Below are 26,242 nucleotides of genomic sequence, written 5' to 3'. Positions count from 1 at the left end.
AGAACGGACCTCCAGAATGAATTAAGTTCTTAACCCAAGGTACCACTGTATATGTTTTAATGATGATCCACGATGGGCAGGTATTTTAATGTTTCATCCGTGTGAGCCTCTTTTCTGCTTCTGTTTATAAATTTTAATGGCACGTTTAATGTAGAAAGTCTCCTACAGTCTTAATCACATGGTGTGCCTTGAACTGCTCTGCGAGGTGGCCATTGCCAGCGGCTCTTTTGGCAGAGAGGGTCCATGGACCTCAGGTTGTTCATTACACTCTAGTCGGCGGACTATGATGGCTTTTCACACTGGCTTATTCAGTGAGAAAGAACTGGCCAAAGCTTCCCAGTCATAACCAAGACATAGCATCGGTGACTGAGTCTACTCACCCACATAGGAAACACAAACCTCCTTCTCCCTCATGGCTCTCTCCCTCTCATATATCTTCCCTCAGGCACTTTAAAGTCCCATAACAAAGGAGGCAGCTTATGTTTCCCGAGTGGATGAAAGAAAAAACACAATCTACTGGAAAAAATCATTCCTTTTTTCCGAACGGTGAACAAATATTTTGCGGATGGGCGTGGGAGGATTGGAGCCTATTAGCTGGTGCACTAGGAGTGGGGTGACAGGTTTGCTCTGGCAGGCCCACCTTTGAGATTTGGGGGGCCTAATTGGGCCCATGGACCAGATGTTGCCCACCCCTGGGCTCGGAAATAGTGAGCACATTGTACTTGCCACTTCTTAAAACAACCAAAATACATCCCTCTCCCCAGTTGGATTAGATTGAGGGAAGGCTTGAGAGGAGGCCCAAGTAGAAGTTAAATCTTGTATTATTTCTCTTCAGAAACACCTGCCTCAGTGTTCCAGAGCATGAGCTATTCTCATAGTCACCATCTGTCATTTTTACTGCCCATCACATTAGAGGGCGGGGAATAAATGGACACACTTTCTTTTTCTTTTTACAGCAAAGAAGGAATGGGAGAATAAATGGAGAGTTTATTTCCTTCCCTATGAGCCAGGCTGAGTCTTAGGTGAGGTTTCCTCATTGGAGCTCATGAATATTTAGCAGGCCTCTGAAGACCTCTTTTTCTCACCCGAAAGTACTGAGAGCCCGACAGTGCAGCTAAAATAACACACTGGCTTTGAGTTGTGTTTATTAGCTGCTGCTTCCCTTCTGTGATGGAGACATTTTGCTGAGAACCCCCAGAGACCTGCTGCCTCTTAGTCTTGGTGGTATGAGGAAGCAAACATGCATAAAATACAGTTTATGTGGTGTAAAAATGCTTTATTAAGCCTGTTCTTTCCATTGCCATCACCACCAATGCAGTGTATCAAATGAGTTTGCCAGGGATGTTAACCTTCATTTATTTACTTTCCCGCCATGGTAGATGAGAGAGCCTGTTCACTGGGCCATAAATAATTGGCCTGAGTTGTATGAGAGAAGTTATTAGGTATAAGACGTTTGCCTCCTTTTGGACCCTGGTGCATAGCTGGTCGAGTGCTGATGATAGGATTGGTTCAGGTGCTGCTCTGATATTTCACAGTGCACCTCAGGCCAGACTTAATGTCCAGAGTTAAATGTCAGGAGATCCATCCCTTCAGTCAAGTGAAGCTATCCCAGACCTCAGACAAGCTGTAGAAAATGTGGAGCATTTAATTTCCAACCCTATGGGGAGTCACAAGTTCCAAATCTGTACGTACTGCATGGGTGAGGCCATATTGTGATCTTATTTAGTTGGTATCTGATATCAAGTTGCAACACTATTGTCATTTTTATTTTGTCCTTTAGTCAGTCATAGTTTTTGTGTTGAGTTTTCTGCCATCACCAAAAATGATGGGCTTTTGCATTTCCCTTATTTCAATCTTTTACAACTTTTAAGGCTTTCTGCTGTTAACTGTTTTGGTTTGTTGTTGTTAACTCCTTACTAGCTCAGTTTGTTATCAATCAATTCTTTTATTTGTATCTGTGTTTTCCAAAGATAAAACCATACTCAAGATGGTTTACAACATATAAAAAAATTACATAACTGCAGACATAACAAAGGTGCTCACAAATAATAAACAAAATGTCAAAAAGTACACAACCAAATTACCCTGACTGAAAGTGTTTTATGTGTTCCTTTTTTTGAACTTAGAGATACCTCTGAGGAACTAGCTGGTAAGTGTGTTTGTGTGTTGCATGTGTGTTTAGGGAAGTTTTTAATGTTTAATTCTGTTTAAAGCCACCCAGAGTGGCTGGGGAAACCCAGCCAGATGGGCGGGGTATAAATAATAAATTATATCATTATCATTATCATCATTATTGAAGCGGCAGGCTTGGCAAAATGCTCTTGCTCTTCAAGTTCATTCATGATATGAGTGTCATTCTGCTCTAATCTCCTGTGCAGGCATAGGTGGTGATGGGGTAGCATTAGCAGGGAACAAAGGCCGTCCTCATATGGGAATTATTACTGGAACGTGCTTGCTAACCAGAATTTGCCCAGCTCTACTATTAATTACTGCTGCACATAATGCAGACACAGCTAGCTTAATTTTAAGTCCTCTGACACCTTTGGGGAGAGGCTGAAATTTCCTCCCAGCTAGGCTTGGATCCACCTTTGCTCATCTGCTTCTCATTGACCACAACTCTTTGGGTTCATTCTGTGCACCATTCATCCAGGATATCTCCTTTCCAGCATGGTTGCCTCTCAACCAGTTCCATGTTACCTACAGCTTTAAGTCTTCTCTGGAAGACAAAAACAGACTGAGCCCCCCCCCCCTTCTCTTGCAAGGAGGCTACACTGAACAAAGTTCCTGAGTTCTCTGCTGCTTGTCCCCCCCCCTCTTGTTTGTGGCTAGCCCACGGCATTAGATGAGATGGAGGCAGGGAATCCTTCTTTCTCTCTCTTTCTTTCTCCTCTTTGCTTGGTATCGCAAGGCAAACACGACTGAAAATTTGACAGCATGTCTCTTTGTTTGCTGCCACAAGCATGCTCTGTTACCTCTTGTCTCTCTGCTTGTAATGCTTGGTCCTGACATAAACTTTGAAGGTGTACAACTTTAATTTCCTTCTCCCAGTTTAATTTGTCCCATGTAGAAAAGGGAGAGAGCAAGCTCTTCGAGTAAAGGAATTCAAAGAGCAAAAAAACAGGAAAGTGAGAGAAGAAAGCATCTCCTTTGTCCACACCCCACAGTCATGCTCACTGCCCTAGACATTGGCGCACGCTTCATCAATAGGGTAAGTCAGTCACAAGCTATGCAGCCTTGTCTTGAGAAGGCAAAGCGACACTGACCCCCCCCTCCACTGCTCACAAGCCACAAGTGTGGAAGTCTATATGTACAGGAATTACACACAGGTGAGCACTGGGGTAATAAGAGACTAGCTGAAAGGAAGCAGGCAGACATATCCTTGGGCTTTTAGTTGCCATGCTATGCCGCCACCAGTCTGGAGCTGCACAGCCTTAGGCTTGTTACTGAACAAAGCGGCAGCACCTCTCCTTTGTACCCTTCTTCAGACTGAAGAGTGCTTCTGATGGCTGCTTCTTTTAGCCATGTCTGAGGGTGCTCTGGAAAAGGAGAGCTCCTTGGAGGTTAGAGGTAAGGATCAGACAACGGCACTCAGACTGGTACATGGTCTGTTCTGTCAAAAGCACACGTGAGCGAGGGGCTGGAGGGTTGGATGAGAGGGTGACATTGTGCAACCTGTTCAGTTCCTGTCTTGGAACTCAAGTGAACTAAGCTGAAACAGATTCTTGCATCTGAATTTTAAATTCAGAAGTGTGGAGGCTGAGTCTTGTTGCCTTTGGAGCAGGGAGTTCCAGGTCCATGAAGGCTTTCAGTGGTGCCTCTAGGCAGGAGCACCAGACACTCAGTTTTCATTTCTTTTTAAATAAAAAAGCATTTTTTTATCCATTCTAGAAAGTTATGTGGTAAATTGTGCAGTTACCTTTGAAGTTTTTTCGTTGAAATGTGACTGTTGTGGCTACCTTGTATATTTTTTCTGGTACTGAGGAATGCATGCTATTGGACAGCATCAGTGTGTGATCTCCATAATCAAGGCATAGTGATGGCAAGTATAAAGTTGTGGGGGGTGGTTGTGTCTCTCAAGTTTGTGCTATACTATGCTGCCCTTGACAGCCATTTTCTATTATGTCACATCCCACGGCAGCCATTTTGTGATGGATTCCCTCAGCACTTTCTCAAATGTGACGTGTGTCCGCTAGTCAAAAACAGTTGGCAACCCCCTAGTTTATTTATTTACCCCCCCATCTGGATTCCCTTTAGTGTATCCTCTGTTCCCTGTTAGCTACAAGTTAGAATTTGCATTTATATTGCACTATTGGCTATTGAACACCACACATTAGATCAAGTGCTGTGCACGTTTATGGCCAACAGCCTACAAGAATAAACAGATTGGTCCCAAAGGTGTCATGCCAGCTTTTGCCTTTGTACTGCTGCTGCAGACTAATAAGATTGCTGTTCTGGGATGACTCTTCTTAGAAAAGGAGGCCCTTGGTAGCAGAATGATTCAGAGCTAAGAAGGGTTTGCGTCAACAAAGGGTGCTGATTTTGAAGACAGCAGCCTGTAAAGCACCTGTGTTTGGAGCTTAAAGCAAGAAGAAAGCCAGTGCTTTCTGTCCATTGTTTTCTGGTACCCCCCCCCCCCTTCTCTCAAGAAGCTAAAAGCTTGGTATCTGTCTGCCGATAATGTTTTCCTATTAAAAGCTTAGCAGCCTGGCAAGATAGGTTATCGGGCAAAAGTATATGGGCATTTCGCCAGTATTGAGTGGGGCTGAATTTGGTCCCTTTAGTGCAGAGCACCCACCTCTCTCCCAAAAAAGTCAGTACTTTCTGACATAGGAAGTAATTGCGTCTTTGTAAACAGCCCGTTGCTGCTTTGGCTCATTTGCTCCCACCTTTTGTTCATGCCTTAGCAAGGGAGCCTCTCTGCCCAGCCAATCATCCCAGCATCTTTCCTGCTGCTATTCATCAGGACAGTGACTTGGTACCTAACATCTCTGAATTTTTACAGGGTCTATTGTGAAAGCTCACTTCTGTTCTCAGGGCCAGGGCAGTATCCAGGGCAATTTTGGGGGTCACTCCTCTTATGCTTGCACTTGCACTTGCCCTGAAGTTTCTTTGTGTGGGTTTGCAGTTGCAGTTTGCCATTTTCTCCAGCGGAGAATGCCATAATACGAGGCACTCAAAGATCACTAATGAGTTTAATTTTATGGCCCTTCATTGGCCTGTTGCTCACTGTTTGATTGCCCTGTTTGATTGCTCTAATTATATTGTTAATCGAGTTTATTACTTGTTTTCCCCTCTCTCTCCTTTTTTGATTAAATGTAGATTTATGTCCTCCTCGCCATCCACCATACGGTGTTCTCACTCTTTCCATAGTCTGACCATGAAACTAGGACTCTGGATACTTCCATTGTCACTGTTTTCGGGTGGGATAATTCAGGCTGGGCAATTAAAGCTGACTTTTAGCTCTTGCGCAACAAACCTGCTTCCCCAAAAGGTCAGACTTTTTATGATAAGGAAGGTGATGGGGAAATGTGGGATTAACCCTTGCTTGACGCAACCGTGTCTAAATCTCCCCACAAACAAATCAGGATAAATGTTCATTAAATAGAGAACAACCTCTTAATATCTCCACCAAACGAATTGTGTTGAATGCTCATTAAAAGGTAAATTGTTGGTACCCAGATGAACTTTTTGGAAAATAAGGATATTTTTGAAGATATCCAGTAGGTTTTGTGCTGTTAATACAAAAGAATAGGCAAGGATTCCAAGGCAATTGATTCTTTGCAGAGAAGTGGGGCAGGGGAAGGGATTTGTATTTTCAAATTTGGATATCACTATATTTGTTGTAAAATTGAAAAATGATTGGGGGGGGGGGAGATTAACCAGCTGAATGGGTGAATTCCTAGTTTCAACAATAGTTTTCAAAAGCTTCCTCTACGTCCTTGTTTTCCTCTGCTTACAGTCAAGAGTCTACAACAGAAAATAAAACGGCATTATGACCAGTTCAGAATGTTGGCCTATATTCACTAAATTTGAAAATAGGTATTGTCAGTGTATGAAATTCCAATACTGTTGAGATCTTTTTTTTTTGGGGGGGGGGGAGAAATCTTCTTCATCCTTATTGTCTGTTAATGACAGTAGCTCTTGACTATGCTAGTTATTTACTGTATATCCATGTATTTGTAATGCCCATCTGCACTAGTTATATCTGGTATTTGGTGTTGAAAAATGTTCTGATTCTAGGGAGGTTCCAATTTGCCTGCTTCAGCTTGGCACCTAGAAAAAATGAATGTGGGGCACATACTTCATGAATGAGTAATGGTGACTAGCACGACTAACTCTGGCTACCAGGGCCGGCCCCAATGTGAGACAAGGTGAGGCAACAGGATCCACAGGGGCATTAGATCCTGATGCAGATGTATTGGGCTGGCCCTGCCAGCCACTTGTGAATTTCATTCCCCTTGGTGTGCCTGTGTAATTGCCCTGCTCCAGTCTCACTTTCAACTCTTTTTGAAAGGCCAGTAGATAGTTGCACCTGCTATTCTTGCAATTCCACAGATTTATTTTGGATTGGATGTGCACAAATATACAATATGTTCACGCAATCAATATTGCAAATGGGTGCAACTGCAGTTTTAGTGTCTTGCATAGAAGTTAGAATTCTAACTATCCCTACTGCTGAGCAGTTACTAGGAGAAGCTGCTGAGTATTTTCTTTTCCTTACCTGCTGAAGATATGGAAATTCCACTTTCTGTTGTATCTAGCAATAGGAACACCGGGGGGGGGGGGAGAGAAGGCATTTTTTTTTTTTGCATAAACGTGTTACCAGGTGTGTGTGTTAGATTACATTGAGAAAGGCATCAGGACACACATTAACCTCTCCCTTTTGCACAGGATTGGCCTTCACAAACCCCAGTGAGCAGCTACAAACCCCAGTCTTGTATATAGTCTTGTAATGACTCCATTTCCTACTTGCTGGGAGGAGGCGTTTGCTAGTTTTGTCACACAACTGTAACATTTCATTCCCTCTACCTTCTTGGACCAAGCAGGGCTTGGGGCTCTCCACCTTCTCTTCCTCAGAGCTTTGTCCTGCATGGTTCAGGGAAAAGGAGAGTTTTATTTCCCAGCTGGGTGAGTGGGATGTCAAGAGGCATCCAAGAGGTCACTTTAGATCCCTGCGTCTTTGCACCTCTTTCTCTCATATGTCTTTACGCAGGTGGCCAGCTGGCTCCTTGCATTGACTTCATTCTCCCCAGCGATGTGGTGCTTAAAATAGCACCAAACCTCAAGCCATTCTCCTCCTTGGGGGTTCCCACCTGGCTTTGCCTTTGGGTAGAACTGTCTTTAGACTGGTCAGTCTTTTCCCTTCCGCTCTGATGAGAATGAGACTGGCACTCCCTTTAGAGAGGATTGGAGTGGGTAGGCAGCTGCAGGAGCTTGGCAGATCTGCCCTTATTTCCCCCCAAAAGAGTTTTTAACACACTCTTTCACAAAAAGTATACAACTCCTATTTGACCACTAAAAAAATGTTTGTCACAAGAAACATTCTTCAAGTTTCTCTTCTGGGGGCAATTTCTTTCTTTTTTTAAAGAGGCAGCTAGGAAAGCAGAAACTTGCAGTCCAAGCTTGATAATTGTTCCCATCCACTGCACTTCAGAGAGATGCCAGTCTCTGAAGGATCCAGCCTAGCGCAGGCTCTACTTCCCATCTTCCTTGAGTATTCTGCTTTATTTTCCTGGCTGAAATGTGTCCTTAATTATGCCTTTTGTTTGCCTTGATGGGTGGGATGCGGGTGGCGCTGTGGGTTAAACCACAGATCCTAGGACTTGCCGATCAGAAGGTTGGCAGTTCGAATCCCCGCAACGAGGTGAGCTCCTGTTGCTCGGTCCCTGCTCCTGCCAACCTAGCAGTTCAAAAGCACGTCAAAGTGCAAGTAGATAAATAGGTACCACTCCGGCAGGAAGGTAAACGACGTTTCCTTGCGCTGCTTTGGTTCGCCAGAAGCGGCTTAGTCATGCTGGCCACATGACCCGGAAGCTGTACGCCGGCTCCCTTGGCCAATAAAGCGAGATGAGCGCCGCAACCCCAGAGTTGGTCACGACTGGACCTAATGGTCAGGCGTCCCTTTACCTTGCCTTGATGGAGGACAGAGAAGTGTGTGTATGTGTAGAAACTAGCCCTTCTAATTCACATTTGTTGCCTTGTCCACTTTTGATTCTGATCCTGCCCACCTCTGGCCTGTGGCTGCAAGAAGGTTGCCCAGAACAGAATGTGGCCCTTAATTTGAAAACAGTTCTTCCCTGTTCTGGACTTTGGACTGCCTGCCTTATCTTCATATTCTTGACCTTTATCTTCTGGTGTCTCGAACACCCCCCTGCTAAAGATGCATCTGGCAAATGCTGTCATAATGGCATTTCTACACTACAGACTGATACATCTTTCTATATCAATTTAACTGTCATGGCTTCCCCCAAATAACTCTTGGAGTTTGGTAAGTATGCTGGAATTTATTTATTTATTTGGGGGGGGGGGCATTTCCAGAGGAGAGAATTTTAAAGCAGTTTAGTATGACCAAAGACAGCTGCATATCTTAATGCAGTGTGTATTCCTGGATATTTTTATTATCTACTTGGCTCTTTCCTATTTTATCCCTATTTTTAGGATCCGCTTTCTCTTTTCACCTTGTTATATGTGCACAGGGACTATCCTTCTACCACTCTATCACCAATAATCTCCAAAAAGTGCACCAGTGTTGATTGCTGATTATGCCATCACATGGAGTTCAAAATGCTTTGCGATCTTCCCGCTTTTCACCCAGCTTAGCTTTTATCCTATTCGCTTTCCAAGTCCCAGAAACTGGAATCTCGTTCTTGGCAGTATTGGACAGAGCTGTAGTCCATGCCTCGGGGAAAGAGAGCAGCAGCAGCAACAACAACAGCTGGTGTGCTGTGATTGACAGGATGATAAGGTGACTGCACAGGCTGAAAGAGGATGGGAATAATTCTTTTTCTTCCAAGAGGAAGAAGGTGTGACTTGAGAGCAGTATAGTGGCTGGAAAGTGACCATGTGCCTAAATGTCCTGGAGGGAAAAGGGGCTTATAATGGGAGAAGACAGATGCAACACCATATTGAAAGTGGCCTCACCACACTGAGGCCACAACTGTCCCATACATTTAAAGCACTATTGTACCACTTTAACAGTTACTGCTTACTGCAAAAAAATCCTGGGAACTGTAATTTGTTAAGGATGCTAAGAATTGTTAGGAAACCCCCTTGCAGAGCTGCAGTTCCCAGATTGATTGCTAAACCACTGTGGGCATTGTAGCTCTGTGAGGGGAATAGGGCGTCTCCTAATAACATTCCGATTCTGGAAAGTGAAAACCTCACCTGTATTGCCCCTGTTCAACTCAGAATTTGCGAAACAGACAAAGCTGATGGCCCTCCCTAATAAACATATAATCCTACAGAATAATCCAAGTATTCCAGTTCTTCTGATTATGAGTCCAGTCTTTCTGTCCTTAGCATTATTCAGAGAACTTTCAAGGCCACACAGTACAGTAAATAAAAGGTCCTAGCTGGAAAACCTATATGTACCTTTTGAGTCCCTTGTAGCAGGTATATTCATGGCTTTTTGAACATAGTCTTCCTAACACTTTAGTTGTGTAGGTAACACAAACTTCTAGGGTAAAGATCTCTTATAGTTAGATGCTTTTGCTGACATTTGTCATAACAAAAAGAGTACCTTATTCATATAAAATATTTTCTGTTCGCTCCAGAATTAAATTTCTGGAGCCCAACTGTGGGAAGGCAGAATAGGGTAGGGAATAGCATTACAGGGCTGAGATGTTTGTACTTGGCCCCATAGTGTGTAATTCTGCCTTATTGCAAAAGCTTTCAGAAAGAAGGGCTATGCCTTTGTCTTCAGGATAATGTCTTGCTCCTTAATATCAAGGCCAGGGGATATGAGTGTATGTGAAGAAAACAAAGGGTTTGTATCTGAATCATGTGGTTGAAATTGCTTGGTTTCATTTCTTCAAGCATTAAGGAATATGATAAATGATGTTATTTGAACATGTGTAATAACCTATTAATGAATGGAATTTCATTTAGAGCTATCAAAATGGGAAACACCATAATCATGTGGTTTCAGGGAGGGAAAAACACCAAATTGTCAGTTCTGAAAATACTCCATGGGGAATCCAGCTGCAAAAAAAATCCAATCAAAGGAAGAGGTTGTTATGAAGTGAGAGTGCTGCATCATTAGCAAGCAAAAAAGAAAAGCCAGGGTAAGAAGTAGGTAGAAATTTTCTATGGAGAGAGGAGAAACCACTTTCTCTGCATTTTGCAAGGGAGTATATATATGAGAAGGGACGCGGGTGGTGCTGTGGGTTAAACCACAGAGCCTAGGATTTGCTGATCAGAAGGTCGGCGGTTTGAATCCCTGTGACAGGGTGAGCTCCCATTGCTCGGTCCCAGCTCCTGCCAACCTAGCAGTTCGAAAGCACAAAGTGCAAGTAGATAAATAGGTACCGCTCCGGCGGGAAGGTAAACGCCGTTTCCGTGCGCTGCTCTGGTTTGCCAGAAGTGGCTTAGTCATGCTGGCCACATGACCTAGAAGCTGTACGCCAGCTCCCTTGGCCAATAAAGCGAGATGAGCGCCACAACCCCAGAGTCCGTCACGACTGGACCTAATAGTCAGGGGTCCCTTTATATACGAGATGCTGGATTGCTTTCATGCATTACTCCCTCATGGGGGTGATCATGGCAATGGGAAATAACTCATAGCAATTTTAGCTTGTGCATTTCGTGCAGCCTTGTCTAAGGAAACATGGACATGTTCGTTAAAATCAGAGGTGTAGGGGCAAGATTCTGTCTGTGATATCACACTGAGCTTCAAAAATATTAGAGTGCATATCTTAAGGCCCACCACAACTGTAGGAGCAAAGCCCCCATCCTTGTCCTGCACCTTTGAGTTAGCTATACAGTGGTACCTCGAGTTACAAACGCCTCAGGTTACAAACGCTTCAGGTTACAAACTCCGCTAACTTGGAAGAGTTACTTCGAGTTGAGAACTTTGCCCCAGGATGAGAACGGAAATCATGTGCTGGTGCCGCAGCGGCAGCAAGAGGCCCCATTAGCGAAAGCACGCCTCTAGTTAAGAACAGTTTCAGGTTAAGAACGGACCTCCAGAACGAATTAAGTTCATAACTAGAGCTACCACTGTATGTGCAAGGATGTTATCTTTTGATCATCCTGCTGTTTTTCAAGCCTATCCATATCTCAGTGTGAGCAGGAGGGATTCTTGCGCCCTGCCCCCGCTTGACTTGGAATGAAGGCAGTTGGTCTTCCCAAACCTCATATAGAGCATTGAAAGGGTGGAATGAGCAAAGTTTCTCACTCATTTGCAGTCCTCTCCACAGCACCAGTGTGTGTGTGTGTTGTCAGAGAGAGAGAAAATGCAGTTGCCAGTTGCAACCTGGCGAGTGCATTTGTGGACCCGTAATTAAAAGGAAACTGCTGCAGTGCTTTTAAAGTTGTCTCAATTCACCCTCTTCCCTTCTGCCTTCACTTGCTGGGGAACAAGAGGCAGAAAAAAGTAGATAGAGTTGTCATTATAATTATTCCATTATGAATTGGAATTCTGAAAAATGCCCAATACAGCAACAGTACGCCGAACTACTGAGAAGCAGCCAGTTGCAAAAAGTGCTTATTTTATTCATTATTAATGCAAATGTTGCATTTCCATGTGAACAAACAATACAAAATATGTTCCAGTGCTGATATTCAAAGTGTGAGGCATGTTTTCTCTGCAGGGTGCCTGGATGATTGCCAGAGGAAGCACAAACTAACCTCCTTCCAAATGTTTTCCTTTATTGGACTGAGAAGTAAAAAGACAACCAAACCTATTTAGTTCTGGCCAGTGTGCTATGAAAGGCTGTGTGCTCTTAACTTGGCTGTCCGTGCTGGATGCCACTGAGGCAACCCTGCATCTTAGACGGGCAGGGAGAGGGGAGGAAGGGTGGATTCCATATACAGTACAGTCATACCTCGTGTTACGTTTGCTTCACGTTGCGGATTTTCAGATTATGAACGCGGCAAACCTGGAAGTGTTTGCTTTCAGGTTCGCTGCATGCGCAGAAGCCATCTGTGTGCTTCACACATGCACAGAAGCACTCTATCACACTTTACACACACACAGTAGCAACTCTCTACTTATGGATTTTTCTGGGTGCGAATGGCACCCCAAAACGGATGACAATTGTAAGTAGAGGTACCACTGTAGTTAATCACACAGAGCCTTAAATAATTCTGTACTGTTGTGTGTGCTGCAGATGGGGAACCTGTGTACTTTCATAAGTTGTTGGACTGCAACTTCCATCTTCTCTGACTGCTGGCCAGGCTGGTTAGGGCTGATGGAAGCTGGAGTCCAACATCTGGATGGACACAGATCTTCCACCCCTGAGGTATGGTCTTCCACCTTCTTCTAGTGATGATCTGCTCTTCTGCAGGCTAGGGACAAGAATGAACATTGCGAGACAAACTGCCACCTTAGCTACTCTTGGGAATGCCGCTGCCACAGTTTTACTGACTATGGCATAGATTGAGAAGCCTGAGTTAGAGAGACCTTCTGTAAACTTACCACATCTTCTTTGCACTGGCAGCTATAGCACTCCTGTAGTTCACAAAAGTCATAAAAAAGAAGGACCTAATAATTTTATAGTTGGGAGCTTTAAATACACCTGTACTTTTTTTTCTTTAAAAAAACGTTTAGGGGTAGGTACTCTCATTTCCCTACTCATATTGAAACACTGCCCCTCAATGCTCAAAGTCATTTACAATCCAAAACAAAATGATATAATGGGCTTGACAAAAAAAGGAAAAGCAGGCAAAAAGAAAATAAGAAGATGCAGGTACCAACTGTTACAAATTGTTGTACAGTGGTACCTCTGGTTACGAACTTAATTCGTTCCGGAGGTCCGTTCTTAACCTGAGGCGCGCTGTCACTAATGGGGCTCCCGCTGCCATGCTACTTCTGCTTGCATCCCAGAGCAAAGTTCGCTACCAGGAGCATCTACTTCCGGGTTAGCAGAGCTTGTTACCCGAAGTGCTTGTAAGGGGGACAGTACGTAACCCGAGGTTCCACTGTATAAGATTTACATAGTGACCATTCAGAAAGGAGGAGACATTTGAGAGGAAGAGCCAAATGGCAGCTGCTTGGAGGGGGTCTTCCTATCTTACTTCACCCAGGTGGAATTCCATCCCTCCTCCCTGAAATGCACACATTGCAAAGATTAGGAAACAAAACTTCTCCTTGCCATATATAGCCATTCTAACTGAATGGATCAAAAGGTGGTTCAGGCATGTTGGCTTTGTACTAATTGCTTTATTCTTTATTCTGTAAACAGGATGGCATTCAAATGTCTTATCTGATTTTGATTTTCTCTGATGTCTGGTTTTCTTACTTGGTACCATGTCCGCTTCTTCGAAGTTTGATGAGAGTTTTTAAAAATAACACCCACACCCAGATTATACTATGGAGTAGGAGGAGGAGGAGTTTGCAGATCTGCTCCATAAGCAGATACTAGGGCTTATGTCTTCTTTTTCTTCTGCAGATGTGACATTGTCACCTAAATTACCCATATAGAAATTGTTGGAGCTCAGGTGAACGGGGTTTACTGATCAGTCAACAAAACTTAACTTCCTTTTCCTTGCCTTTCCATCTTGACCTTGGTATTTGATTGTAATGAGCTTCATGTTCTAATTCTGAAATCAATCTTTACTGAAGTGCTTTTTCAGTCATAAAAAACACACACACAAAAAAAACTTAACTTCCTTTGTCATGCGTAGGCTTAACCACAGCTGGTTTCCCAGCCACTGTATCTGTAGTTGTGTCGCAGTTTTCAGACAGGTTCGAAATGACTCATGGATTTCCACACAGCAGCCACTCTCATCATCTCCCCGTGGATTTCATTGCAGTTCCATCTTCTCTTCACTTCAGATGCTCATTGACTGTGTGTTTTATGTGGCATGGGTATCCTGTGTTGAGGCATTGGGGAGGACCTTTAAAGGGGGCAGACTATAGTTCTGAGTCAACTGAAACTGGATGGGTTGGGGAAGGAAAGGGTGAAAGGGTGAAATTCATCATGGTTTTGAATACAGATTCTTTTACTGCAAAATAAGCAACTGTGGTTTTAAAAAATAATAATAATGAATGACTCTGATCAAAGGCAAAGTATCAGTTACACAGTCATCAGCAGCTTTTGGGTGACTTTGATAGTGGCCAAGAACACTCATAAATGAAGGAATGGCAGATGAAGATGATAGACTTTTCAAAGCTAGCAGACCTGACTGGAAGAGTCCGTGACCAAGAGGAGGAGGAGCACCAGGAAGAATGGAAGAACTTCAAAGATTATTTACTTAAATATGCTAAGATAAATTAATTAGAAATACTTGCAAAAAATAGATAGGCTAAGGATTTAAATATGTGAAGCTATAGAATATTAGGTTTAAAGCAAAGATGAAAAGAAACAAAGATGTTAAGAGGATTAAGTAAATTTTATGAGATTCTGTTTTGGAAAACCGTTACAATGATATATATTGAAATTCATTCAAGGGAATTTGAAGAAGTCACTTAACAATGTTAGTAAGATTGGATTAAGTACAGTTATGATCTATGTATGTTTGTTAATTTAAAATTTTGGAAAATTGATTAAAAAATTGGAATAAAGAATACTCATAAATGAAAGAAACATGCCGTTCTTTATCCAAAGTGTGCAGAGCAAACTTTTGATACCCATGGTGTGCTTTAGTATTTCATTACACAGTTGTAAAATAAGTTTTGCAGCTGGAGCTAAATATATTACGGGTAGAATTCAGTGTTGCACTATTACAAGCATATCAGCTTCCCAGATTGAACGACCCCCACCCCACTCTCCTCCCCCGTGTGCTGTTCCAGAGCTTCTCCTGTAACCCCCAGAGCCAATTTCAGGAAGTGCTTGGGAGGGAAGAGAGGACAGAAAGCCCCATTGCACAAGTGACAATGGTGCATTAGGCAAATCCTTCCCAGAGTCTTTACCTATAGATCTTGCTTTTGTTGTTTAAGTGCAGTTTACATTAATAAGTCTGCATACTTCTGCACACTCCTGTCATTTGGGTTGAGACATAGGTAAATGGACCTGGCTCTTGGATAATGTGTGTCTAGTGGCTTTTGCTGGGGAGGGCAGAGGTCCAGTTCCAAGTTGGAACAAGTCTAATGCAGCACAGTACAAAAATCAGGTTTTTTTGTGGATGGGGGTGTCTGGACTCTTTGGAAATGCTGTGATTGACAGTATGCTACAAAAATTAATTGCACCTGCCCTTCTAAAGTCTGGACTGGGGACATGGCACAGACAATGGATTTTGTTGCATTGAACAGTGTAATCTTGGGAACGGAGTATGGAAACGATTCCTTTAATGCCATGTTCAGACTTTCCACCGAGATCACATGACTTCAGAATCTCTGCAGACTAAGTGGTCTAGACCTTTTAGATTTCATACAATTTTGTGAGAAGGGAGCTTTTAGATAGGAAGAGACTATTGGATCATTCTTCTGGCCCTTCCCACAAGGCCTCATAGCTTCCTCATCTTGTGCTCCAACATCCACAAGTTGAGTGTAAGCCCCTCAGGAGGGGAGTTCTGCGCATGGAGACCTCTCCCTGTTGGTTATGTTGGATGGGGCTGATAGAAATTGTAGTCCGAAACATAAAACCATAGTTCTAAACCGAGAGCAAATGTTGGGCCATACCTACCCCTCCTCCCTCCTCCCAGTTTCAGTGCTCCAATCCTGGGCTCTTTAGACCACTGTTGTTTGTTATGTCTAAGCAGGCAACTCTGCCCCTCTAGATTTTACTGGACTACAACTCCCAGCAGTCCCAGCCAGCATGGGCAGTGGCCAGGGATGATGGAAGTTGTAGTTCAGCAACATCCAGTGGTCACCACGTTGGCTATGTCTCAACAAAGATATTAAAATTGGGATCAAAGTGTGGTTTCAGATGGGAAAGGGGAAGTGTGGTTTAAAGACATCTAGATCACAGTGTAACAGTTGGATTGATCTCTTGGAGCTATTCTGTGCCCTCAGTTCCTTGCCAGCTCACAGTTACCAAAGGACAGTCTTGTCATCTCTCTCTCTCTCTCTCTCTCTCTCTCTCTCTCTCTCATAAAGGGCCTAAGAGGGCTGCAATTCCGCCTGACACGGAGCTGCTAATTAAGATCCTGGGTCACATTTTTTTATTCTGCCCCTTCTCAGTTCATTTGCCAGAGCTTGACAGCTAAATAGTTTGCTTCCTGGGGCCCCTCCTGACTGAGCTTGGATAATTACTGCCTAATGAGGGCACAGATTGCATCTGTGATGGGGAAGAAACATGACCGGAGGTAAATAGATTTCTCTCCCCGCCCCTGCAATGGACAATTTAGGGGGCAGACATCAGGCTATTTGATGAAATGTTCAGCAATGAAGAAACATATGGCCAGGAGCCTGCTGTGCATCTACTGTAATTAGTGTTTAGTTTCCCATTCTCTGCTTATCACGACAGTTTATGGACATAGATTAGGGCTGAATGCATATAATAAAAATATTTCCATTAAGAGCATATAGTTATATTGGTGGGGCATCTCAGATTGGATATAGATACACCATTCTCAGAGAGAACATAGCTATGCTGTTCTCAGAAGGGATGTCTCTTTTCTGCAATATTGAAGTGGGTCAGCTAGTTCCTGTTTGAACTATAGCAAGGCTATATTTTTTCCACTTGTGGTAACGAAGAGGCAGAGGCTGTTCCCACACCAGAGTGTAGATGTGTACATGATTCACTGTTTTCATAGGTGCATTTGTATGCCTCCGTCAACACATGAGCACTTTCAGTTTGATGCATCTGAAATCTGTCTTGAGGTTTTCCCATCCAGACTACTGGGTTGTGCTTGATGGGTTGTACTGCCACTGCTTGTTGTTGCCTCCTCTGCTCAGTTTTTTTTAAAAATATATGTTTCATGACATACCAGATTTGCGCAAAAGAACAGTCGATTTTTAAAATTACAATAGTAATAGTGCATGCATCGCTCCAACTCAGGAAAGGACTTGAAGTTGCTTGCATGAAAGGCTGCTGCTTCCTTTCTTCCCCTTTTCCTTTCCTATCTACAGTCATACCTCGGGTTAAATATGCTTCAAGTTGAGTGTTTTCAGGTTATGCTCCGCGGCAACCCGGAAGTAACAGAACGCATTACTTCTGGGTTTCGTCACTCTCACATGCGCAGGCGCTCAAAATGACGCCAAGCGCGGAAGCAGCGAAACATGACCCATGCATGTGCAGATGCTCAGACACGTGTTACATTGTACTCAGGATGCGAACGGGGCTCCGGAACGGATCCCGTTCGCATCCAGAGGTACCACTGTACTGTACCTGCAAGGGTGTTTTTCACTTTTTAATAGAGATGCTTTGTGTAAGAGCAGTTCTGCACAAAAGAGCTGTTTTAGCAATGAAAATATGTGAATGTGCCTTCATCAATGACTGGTGGAAAAGGGCAGGCTGCAGCCTTTCCTTTGGGCCGATGGAGACAAAATGGAAGTAGGGAGTGCCACAATAGATAACACCCAACGAAATTTCACCACACATGTAAAAGAACCCCCTCACACAATGCACTTACCACTTGTCTACGGTTAGGTAACATGTGGTTTCGTATTGGATTTTCTTCCCTTATTGGATCATACGTACATCAGGAAAATTTGAGTTTAGTACAGGGGTGGGGATGTGGGCTTCTACCCTACTGATTAGCAGCCAGACCTATATGAATGTTAAAAGACTTCATAGGTTCTAGTGAGAGTCTGGTATTTGATGGCCGATATAGTGCCTTTCCAATGCAAATCCCTAGTCCTGTCTGTTTCTGGAAGCTATCTCTTAGATGTCCCTGGGGCAACTGTTGATAAATCTGAAGCCTTTGTTGTGAATTTTGGTTTCCTGTCTGTGATACTTTCATGTTAGAATTAATATTTGCTCAGGCATCTCCTTAGTGGAATATGTTCAGAGAGCCAGGAAAGCTGGATTAGTCCCCCACTGTGTAACCAATCCTTTCTCCCATCCTTCCAGCTCATTACCATTTCTCACAACCTTGCATGGCAAAAACAATCAGTTTGAGAGAGTCTTGGTGGGGTGGCAGGTGGGGGAGAGCGCATGGTTTCCGGTCCCTAGAAATGGGGAAGCCGGGTTCTGGACTAAAGGACTGTTGTCGTAACACAAGGCAGAACATTTGTTTTTCAACTTTCCTTTATTTGCAGGAAGTAATGAGTATCTTTCCTCTTTCATAAATTTCTGCCTAGCAACCACCCTCTTTAAGAGACCCCTAGCTACTTGGTTTTAAATGAGTTTCAGGCTCACCAGTGTAGGTTTTTTTTTGGGGGGGGGAGGGCTAGAGAGCTCTAGGCTAGAAAAGATGTTGGAATGTCTGTAGATTCAGATACATTCTGCCAGCTGTGTAGAGAGTATCCAGATTCACTTGGTTGCTTCAGTCGGGTGACAGCATAACCGACAGATTGAGGCTTCCTACAGGAGGCACGAGCATGGCTCCTGTGAGGTATGGCAACTGCTTTGTAAAAAGAGTGCTGGGAATTGCGCATGAGTCACAATTAGGCATCTCAGGCACTTTTTGTTTTGTTTTGAAGACAGAAAGTTAGTTGGGGGAAGGGTCCCAGGTTTAATCCTCAGCATCTCCAGGTAGAGCTGGGAGAGACTGCTAGTCCTGAGCTAAACGGACCAGTGCTTTGACCTTGGTATAATGTAGCTTCCTATGTTCTTCTGTCTTCTGGGGAAAAAAATAACTAAGTCCTACTGTTCTAGTCTGTGACCTCTTCTACTCTCAATGGATGGAGAAGTGTTTTTATGCCACACTGGATGCCAACTTAATGCGATCAGTGTCACGGGCTTTGGCAGTTACTTAAACATCACTGCTTGTGCGCCTTAATTGAGATTCAAAACTGTGCCATTAACTCTGTCCTAATAGCTTTGCAGAATTTCCCTAGCCTGTTATGGTGTTGGATACTAGGGCACAGCAGGTGTCCTATAGCCCACTTAGTCAAAGTGGGGTGTCAAATCACCTAAACTTCCTGGGAGGTTAATGTCCTTGAAGAGGAAGTGTCACTGGGGTCCATGTCCATCACCGCTAATCTCCCACCGTTTGTAGCTAAAGGGCACCCATTCAACATCAGTCATGACCTGCTTCAGCACTGCCACGTCTGTAGCTTGACAGCTGTCCTGCTGGGTTAACAACAGTTTCATTAGTGCCCTGCCAGCCTGCAGAATGACTTGGCCTCATGCCCTCTCAGATTGTTCCCTTCTTCGCCTGTCCCCCTCCATTATTGCAGCCTTGCAAATAACTGCTCAGGATATGGTGGCCCACCCACTGCAGCGATCACCCGTGCCGCCACTTCTCCCTTTTACCATGTGCTGCTGCCAAAACCAGTTACCTCCTTTTGTGAGATTGTCACAGTTGCTTGTGGAGCCCAGGACTGGCACTAGGGATAGTTTAACAGAAGACAGCATTTTGGGATGTTCCATGTTCATTTATTCTTGTTCTCTCTCCTAGTTTAGTGACAAGTAACTTTAAGATTAGAAGGGAGACTGAAAAGATGACGCATGCAGTCGCCATAGTGTTAAACAGGGCAGCACTATAGAGGCCATGCATCATTTGCCCCTTCCCTTCAAACTTTAATGAGGAGGTAGATCTTGAAGGCCTGAAAAGAGAACTGCACATGCAGGTGTCACAGTGCAACCAGACGGCACTGTGGTGGCAGCATGTGGGCTCACTCTCCATGGCAGGTAGTGGGCATTTCGTAGGCGTAACCAAGGGACTCTGAACCCCTCTCCATACAATGCTAGGCACTGTATCTCCTGTCCTTCCCTCCCTGGGATATGTCTCATCACTTGGAATGGATTGCCTCTACTCTCCACGGGTAACCAGGCAAGAATTATATGACTGGCTCAGTAGCTGCAATAGAACTGCATGGTTTTTCCTTGTTGCTTTTTGATAGATAAGAACTTAGTGACAAATAACTGCTTTTTAATTTGTTGTTCCAAACCAGAAGCTTTTGCCTCTATCCTTCTGTTGCTTAGGAGTGTTAGTAACTTAAACCCGGCACCCAGTCCTGTTAGCTATGTTGAAGTGTGTGTGTGTGTGTTTGAGGCGGAAGTGGTAATGCAGTGCTCCTTGTAATTACCGTATTTTTCGCTCTATAGGACGCACCTTTCTTTTAGAGGGGGGAGAACAAGAAAAAAAATCTCCCCCTCTCTGCCCAGCGCCCCTTCAGCAAAGCGGCAGGAGGCATTGCGCAGAGAGGGGGAGAATTTCCCCCCTCTTGTTTTCCCCCTCTAAAATAAGGTGCCGTTTAAGGTGCGTTCAGTCGCCTTCAGCACGCCTGCCATAGCCGCGCGTCACCTCTCCAGCCGGGAGAGGGTCGCGGGGCTATGGCTTCTTTAGCCCCGCGCGCTCTCTCCCGTCTGGAGAGGTGGCGTGCAGCTAAAGAGGCTGCTGCAATAGCCGCATGTCACCTCTCCAGCTGGGAGAGGGTCGCGGGGGGGGGGGCTTCTTTAGCCCCACGCGCGCTCTCCCGGCTGGAGAGGTGGAGCGCAGCTAAAGAGTCTCCTGCCATAGCCGTGCGTCATCTCTCCAGCCGGGAGAGGGTCGCGGGGCTATGGCTTCTTTGCTCCATAGGATGCACACACATTTCCCCTTCATTTTTGAAGGGGAAAAAGTGCGTCCTATAGAGCGAAAAATACGGTAATTATTTGAGTTGGTTCACACATTAGTTTGCTTGTTCACAAGGCTTGTCAGGTACAGAACTTCTCACATGTTTCCCTTGCCTTCCAGATGGAGGCCAACTCAGGGAACTAATGCTTGATAGCAGTGCTTTCAGATCTTCCTTTGCCAACACTTAGAGAGCTGATGCAGCGGCATGGTCCTGCTGTAGCTTCTAGACAGGTTGAACCCAAATGAAGCATTACAGAGCTGATCTCATGGGATCACTTCATCATCAGAGTGGCTTTGGGCAATCCTAGTACAGTTAGGCTACTAGGGACTCCGGGATGCATGAATATTGGAGGCGTTTGATGCAATCAAGAAATCTTAACTGGATATCATCATGTTTTAAAAAAACAAAAGCATCAAGATCTTGCCCATTTTTTAATGGAATGAAAGTGCAACATATTACAGTCATACCTTGGTTCACGAATGGACTCCATTTGAAAACCAAGGTGCGGCTTCTGAGTGGCTGCAGGAGCTTCCAGCACTCAATCGGAAGCCGCAGAAGAAGCGCTGGACATTTGGGTTCCAAAGAACGTTTGCAAACCGGAACAGTCACTTCTGGGTTTGTGGCGTTCGGGAGTCAGAACATTCAAATCACAAGGCATTCAACAACTAAGATATGACTGTATATAAAAATTGGTGTCCCAGAGCTTGCATGTAGCTTATATGATTGTGTGGTGGTGTGTCCTGTTATCCTCCTCATGTTGGTCCAGGCTTTTCTAAATAATTCCTGCACAACACCCCAAATCTTGTGACTTATAACACTCCACTCCTACCCGCTCCATCATACCATACAGTGGTGCCTTCAGCAGGATATCTTAATTACTTAGAGTTGTTTCTGACATAATGTTTGGAGCTTACAGAAAGACTTGTAAAAGGAATCATGGGAGTGCCTCTACAGGGAGTTGTTATATGGAGGCTGCGTTTTCCAGATGTATGCATGAAAACGATTCTGCAGCTCTGGAAAAGTTGCATGGATGACTAATCCCTACAAAATAGGGAAGTGATTGTTTTTCTAAAGTTCTGCAAGCATCTTACAGGCTAACATATTTAGGGCTGCATAAACTTTTGTTGATACATGATGTTGATACATGATGTGCTGTCCTCATTTGGGCAGGTGTACACACACACATACACACACTGGGGAGGAGGAACAGCAGCAGAATAAACCCTGAGTCCAATAACCATGAAATGCAAGAGGTTCAACCTGAGACATTTCTAGGCAAAGCTGTCCGTATAAAAAAGACACCATTCACAGCAGCGGTAATGGGTGATCACACATTTCCCCTATCTTTGCTGTTTAACATTTTTAATGGGAGAGAGGCCTTTGCATTTGAGTCCCTCATGAATAGAATCAAACTTACTGATAACATCTGGTTCAGCAATTTCACAGTAGAGCTTCCTTAGAAGAATGTACTTCCCTGAATGGTGACTTCTAGCAGATTGCCCTTGAACAGTGAAATGTTCTCCCACTGGTTTCTAAACATGCAAGCGCACACACAGCTGAGGATGCTGCTTCATGCATTTGTTGAAGTGGTCCATAAAGGTAAAGGTAAAGGTACCCCTGCCCGTACGGGCCAGTCTTGACAGACTCTGGGGTTGTGCGCCCATCTCACTTAAGAGGCCAGGGGCCAGCGCTGTCCGAAGACACTTCCGGGTCACGTGGCCAGCGTGACATCGCTGCTCTGGTGAGCCAGAGCTGCACACGGAAACGCCATTTACCTTCCCGCTGGTAAGCGGTCCCTATTTATCTACTTGCACCCAGAGGTGCTTTCGAACTGCTAGGTTGGCAGGCGCTGGGACCGAGCAGCGGGAGCGCACCCCGCCGCAGGGATTCGAACCGCCGACCTTTCGATCGGCAAGTCCTAGGCGCTGAGGCTTTAACCCACAGCGCCACCTGGCGAAGTGGTCCATGAGTCCTTATAAATTAGTTTACACAATAAATTAGTTTAGTCTTTTAATGTAGCAAGATTTTTTGTGTTTTGTTATCACACACCAACACAGCTGCTCCTCTGGAATTCTTAAATATATCCATGAGTTCTGGGCATGTTGCTGGAAACTATCTTTGAGCTGGTACGGAAATGATTGGAGTTGCTGAGCACTGCCCACTACAAACCACTGGGTGCATATATTGTTGGCAAGGAATTAAATCCTGCAAGATAAATCTTAATCTAAACTGAATTGCTAAATGAGTGGCTAGAAAGAAAACAGCAGATGTGATGCATTAGGGTGCTTGAGCACACACAGGATGGTGTGTCTCACTGAACAATGCAATTCCATTAATCTTGATAGCAACGCTTATGATGCAGGCTAGGAATGGAATGACAGACATAAAAGAGGGCGAGTGGAATCGGCAGGGCTTGTGTGCCTTGTGCTCAGAATGTGAAGTTCTTCTGCAAGGAGACACAGCTTCTGTGCCTAGCATGAATTACACATCTCTGTCTGCTTTCAAGACTAGAATGGTCAAACTTTTAAATGACAGTGGTCAGGGCTCCATCCCTGATAACTTTGAGGTAGGCAGCAAAAAACAGTTTTCCCGCCATTTGTCTTTTAATGGTTTTTAATTTGAGATTATAATTGTCCTTTGTTTACTTCTGTCACTAGTTACTTCTGACACTATGCTGTCACTAGTTTGTGGTTTTTCTTGTGAACTTATTAGAGATGGAAAGCATCCTAAAATGGTATGTATGTATGTATGTATAAATAAATAAATAAATAAATAAATAAATGGTACAGGTAGGGACAAATGTAATGTTCTACACTTAGCCAGGAATGACCAGCTGCACAAATATAAGGTGGGGGACACATGGCTTACCAGCATTACATCTGTAAATGATCCAGGGGCCTTAGTATGCTTAACATGAGTCAACAGTGTGATGCAACTGCAAAAAAACCTAATGCTATACTAGGCTGCATCCACAGAAGTACAGTGTCCAGATCAAGGGAAGTAATAGTCCTTCTCTATTCTGCCTTGGTCAGACCATACTGGGAGTATTGTGTCCAGTTCTGGGTGCCACAATTTAAGAAGGGTTTTGACAAGCTGAAACATGCGCAGAGGATGTTCAAGATGATCAAAGGTCTGGAAACAGCCTTATGAGGAACAGTTGAGGGAGCTGGATATGTTTAGCCTGGAACAGAGGAGACTGAGAAAAGATATGATAGCCATCTTCAGATATCTAAAGGGCTGTCACATGGAATATGCAGCAAGCTTGTTTTCTCCTGCTCTGGATGGTAGGACTTGAACCAATTGATCAGTTTACAAGAAAGGAGATTCTGGCGAAATGTCAGGAAGAGCTTTCTGATGGTAAGAGTTGTTCCACAGTGGAATGAACTCCTTCAGGTGGTTGTGGATACTCCTTCATTGGAGGTTTTTAAGCAGAGGTTGGATGGCTATCTGTCATGGATACTTTAGTTGAGATTCCTACATTGCAGGGAATTGGACTAGATGACCCATGAAGCTCCCTCCCACCCCTACAATTCTTCGATTCTATAAAGGTTGGAGTTAGGAAGCCAGCAGAGGACAGGAATAATGACTGTGGTAAAAGATGGCATAGATGTGGTGGTGACTGCAGAATTTAGTTGGTGCTACAGGGCTACTCAACATATGTTATTTATAACACAGTGAAACCTTGGGTTACCCTCAGGTAATGTAAACTTTGGGTTGTGAAAGCAGCAGCCCTGGAAGTGTTTCACCACTCACGCATGTGCAGAAGTGGTCCTCCGGTTGCGAAAACTTTGGGATACGGCGGGACTTCTGGAACGGATCCCGTTCGCAACCAGAGGTACCACTGTATAGAGTGGTTGGGTAGTTTAGTACTTGGAGTGGGGATGTGGCCTGACTTCAGTACAAATAGTTCAAGGCCCCTAATACTCTCTAGTCTTGTTCTCTGTTATTCCGGAGGGCAGAAGTACGCAGAAATTTCAAAGAAGCAGATTTCAACATACCTTGGGAGGTTATGAACTTTTCTGTGCTGGAGGTATTTAAAACAGAGGCTGGACACTCATCTGTCACAGAAGCTGTTCATGCAAGATTCCTTCATTGTACAGTGACTTCACTTGGGGTGGTGTTGGGGGATTTGGCTCCTGTCCCTAATTTATAGCAGGTCAGCAGGCAAAGTACTTCCAATCACTGCATCTCCATGCTGGGTGAGACGTCACCCAGTGGATTAATATCCATCATGCAGCTACTAGAAGGGACTGTAGGTATGCCAGGAAAAGCCACAAGGAAAATAAAGATAGCTAAAAGCTCTGCACCTTGACTACTGAAGCATTGTTGGGGCATAGCTGGCACATTTCCAAATGTAAACTCCACAATAATGAGGACTAAGATAAAGGGACCCCTGACTGTTAAGTCCAGTCGCGGATGACCCTGGGCTCATCTCGCTTTACTGGCTGAGGGAGCCGCTGTTTGTCTGCAGACAGCGTCCGGGTCATGTGGCTAGCATGACAAAGCCGCTTCTGGCGACCCAGAGCAGCGCACGGAAACGTCTTTTACCTTCCCTCCGGAGCAGTACCTATTTATCTACTTGCACTTTGATGTGCTTTTGAACTGCTAGGTTGGCAGGAAATGAGGACTAGATGCTTGGTTTTTAAAGGGCAGAAACTTGAGAATCTGTTGTGAAACAAATTACAGGCAAAGCTGCATGCATGCAAATTCACAGCCAGCAAATCATCCAGATTATAACTCCCAGGAGATTTTGGACCCCTTAAGGTACAATAATGCAAGCAGCTGAACTGGTTTTGCTTTGCTTTGTGCTGCAGTAACTTCCTACCCCCCTGAGGAAGGTGGCACAAGATAGGGCTAGTCAGCTGCCTTTGAGGCACTTAGCTTATACTTGACATTTTGAGCAGTGGCTGAGCTGCAAAATCCTGCAGGAATGGTAGGTCGAAGACAAATTTGCTTCTTCATCAGGCATGCTCTGTCTGCTTCATTACTGATTGGCAAAGCGTAACCTGGGAAAAAGAGCCAACAAAGCAGTCAATCACTGACACAGTGGTGGCAGGGCTGTCGTGTGTGCATAAATCCAAGCCAGCCCGGCATGCAAGACAATCACTGCCTCTGATCCGCAGGAGCAAAATGTCAGGTGGCCCCAGTGGGAACTAGTTTCATTTTCCTTATAAACCAGGCAGTGTGGCTGATGGAGGAGGGGCACTCTCTGCCTTTTGTGCTGAACTGAATAGTTGTGGAGAGAATACTACACATGCTGAAAAACTGAGATCTGGTACTTGCAATTCCAAGAAAAAGGCGTGGAGTGGGGGTAGTTTCTCCTGGGAGTAGGGAACCAACCTCATGTGTACCTTATTGGTTGTGTGTGAGATTTTGGGGGGCGGGCGGGCAGGAGAGGTGGTTCTAAAATGAAAACTTAACATGGTGACTGTGAATTATCAAGCAAAAGATAAAGCTTCTCCTGTAAGGAGG

General features: G+C 44.4%; 1 protein-coding gene across 5 annotated transcripts in view; it reads left to right on the top strand.

Moving 5' to 3' along the window:
• B4GALNT4 (beta-1,4-N-acetyl-galactosaminyltransferase 4) overlaps positions 1 to 26,242 on the top strand; it is a 165,628-nt gene that overhangs the window by 49,040 nt on the left and 90,346 nt on the right. Inside the window, exon 1 of one of the 5 annotated variants that reach the window (XM_083756137.1) lies at positions 960 to 1,684. The exons of 3 other annotated variants lie outside the window; for them this stretch is intronic. In XM_083756137.1, coding sequence (XP_083612263.1) covers positions 1,570 to 1,684 — 115 coding nt within the window. In that variant the 5' untranslated portion in view covers positions 960 to 1,569. Of the gene's footprint in view, positions 1 to 959; positions 1,685 to 3,379; positions 3,568 to 26,242 lie in introns of those variants that run through there. One more of the 5 variants, XM_083756139.1, reaches the window with a different exon arrangement.

This window comes from Podarcis gaigeae, assembly GCF_964106915.1.
Source record: "Podarcis gaigeae genome assembly, chromosome: 1".
Classification (NCBI taxonomy): Eukaryota; Metazoa; Chordata; class Lepidosauria; order Squamata; family Lacertidae; genus Podarcis; species Podarcis gaigeae.
The sequence above is the reverse complement of the archived record's forward strand: the minus strand, read 5'-3'. Positions and strand labels throughout refer to the sequence as shown.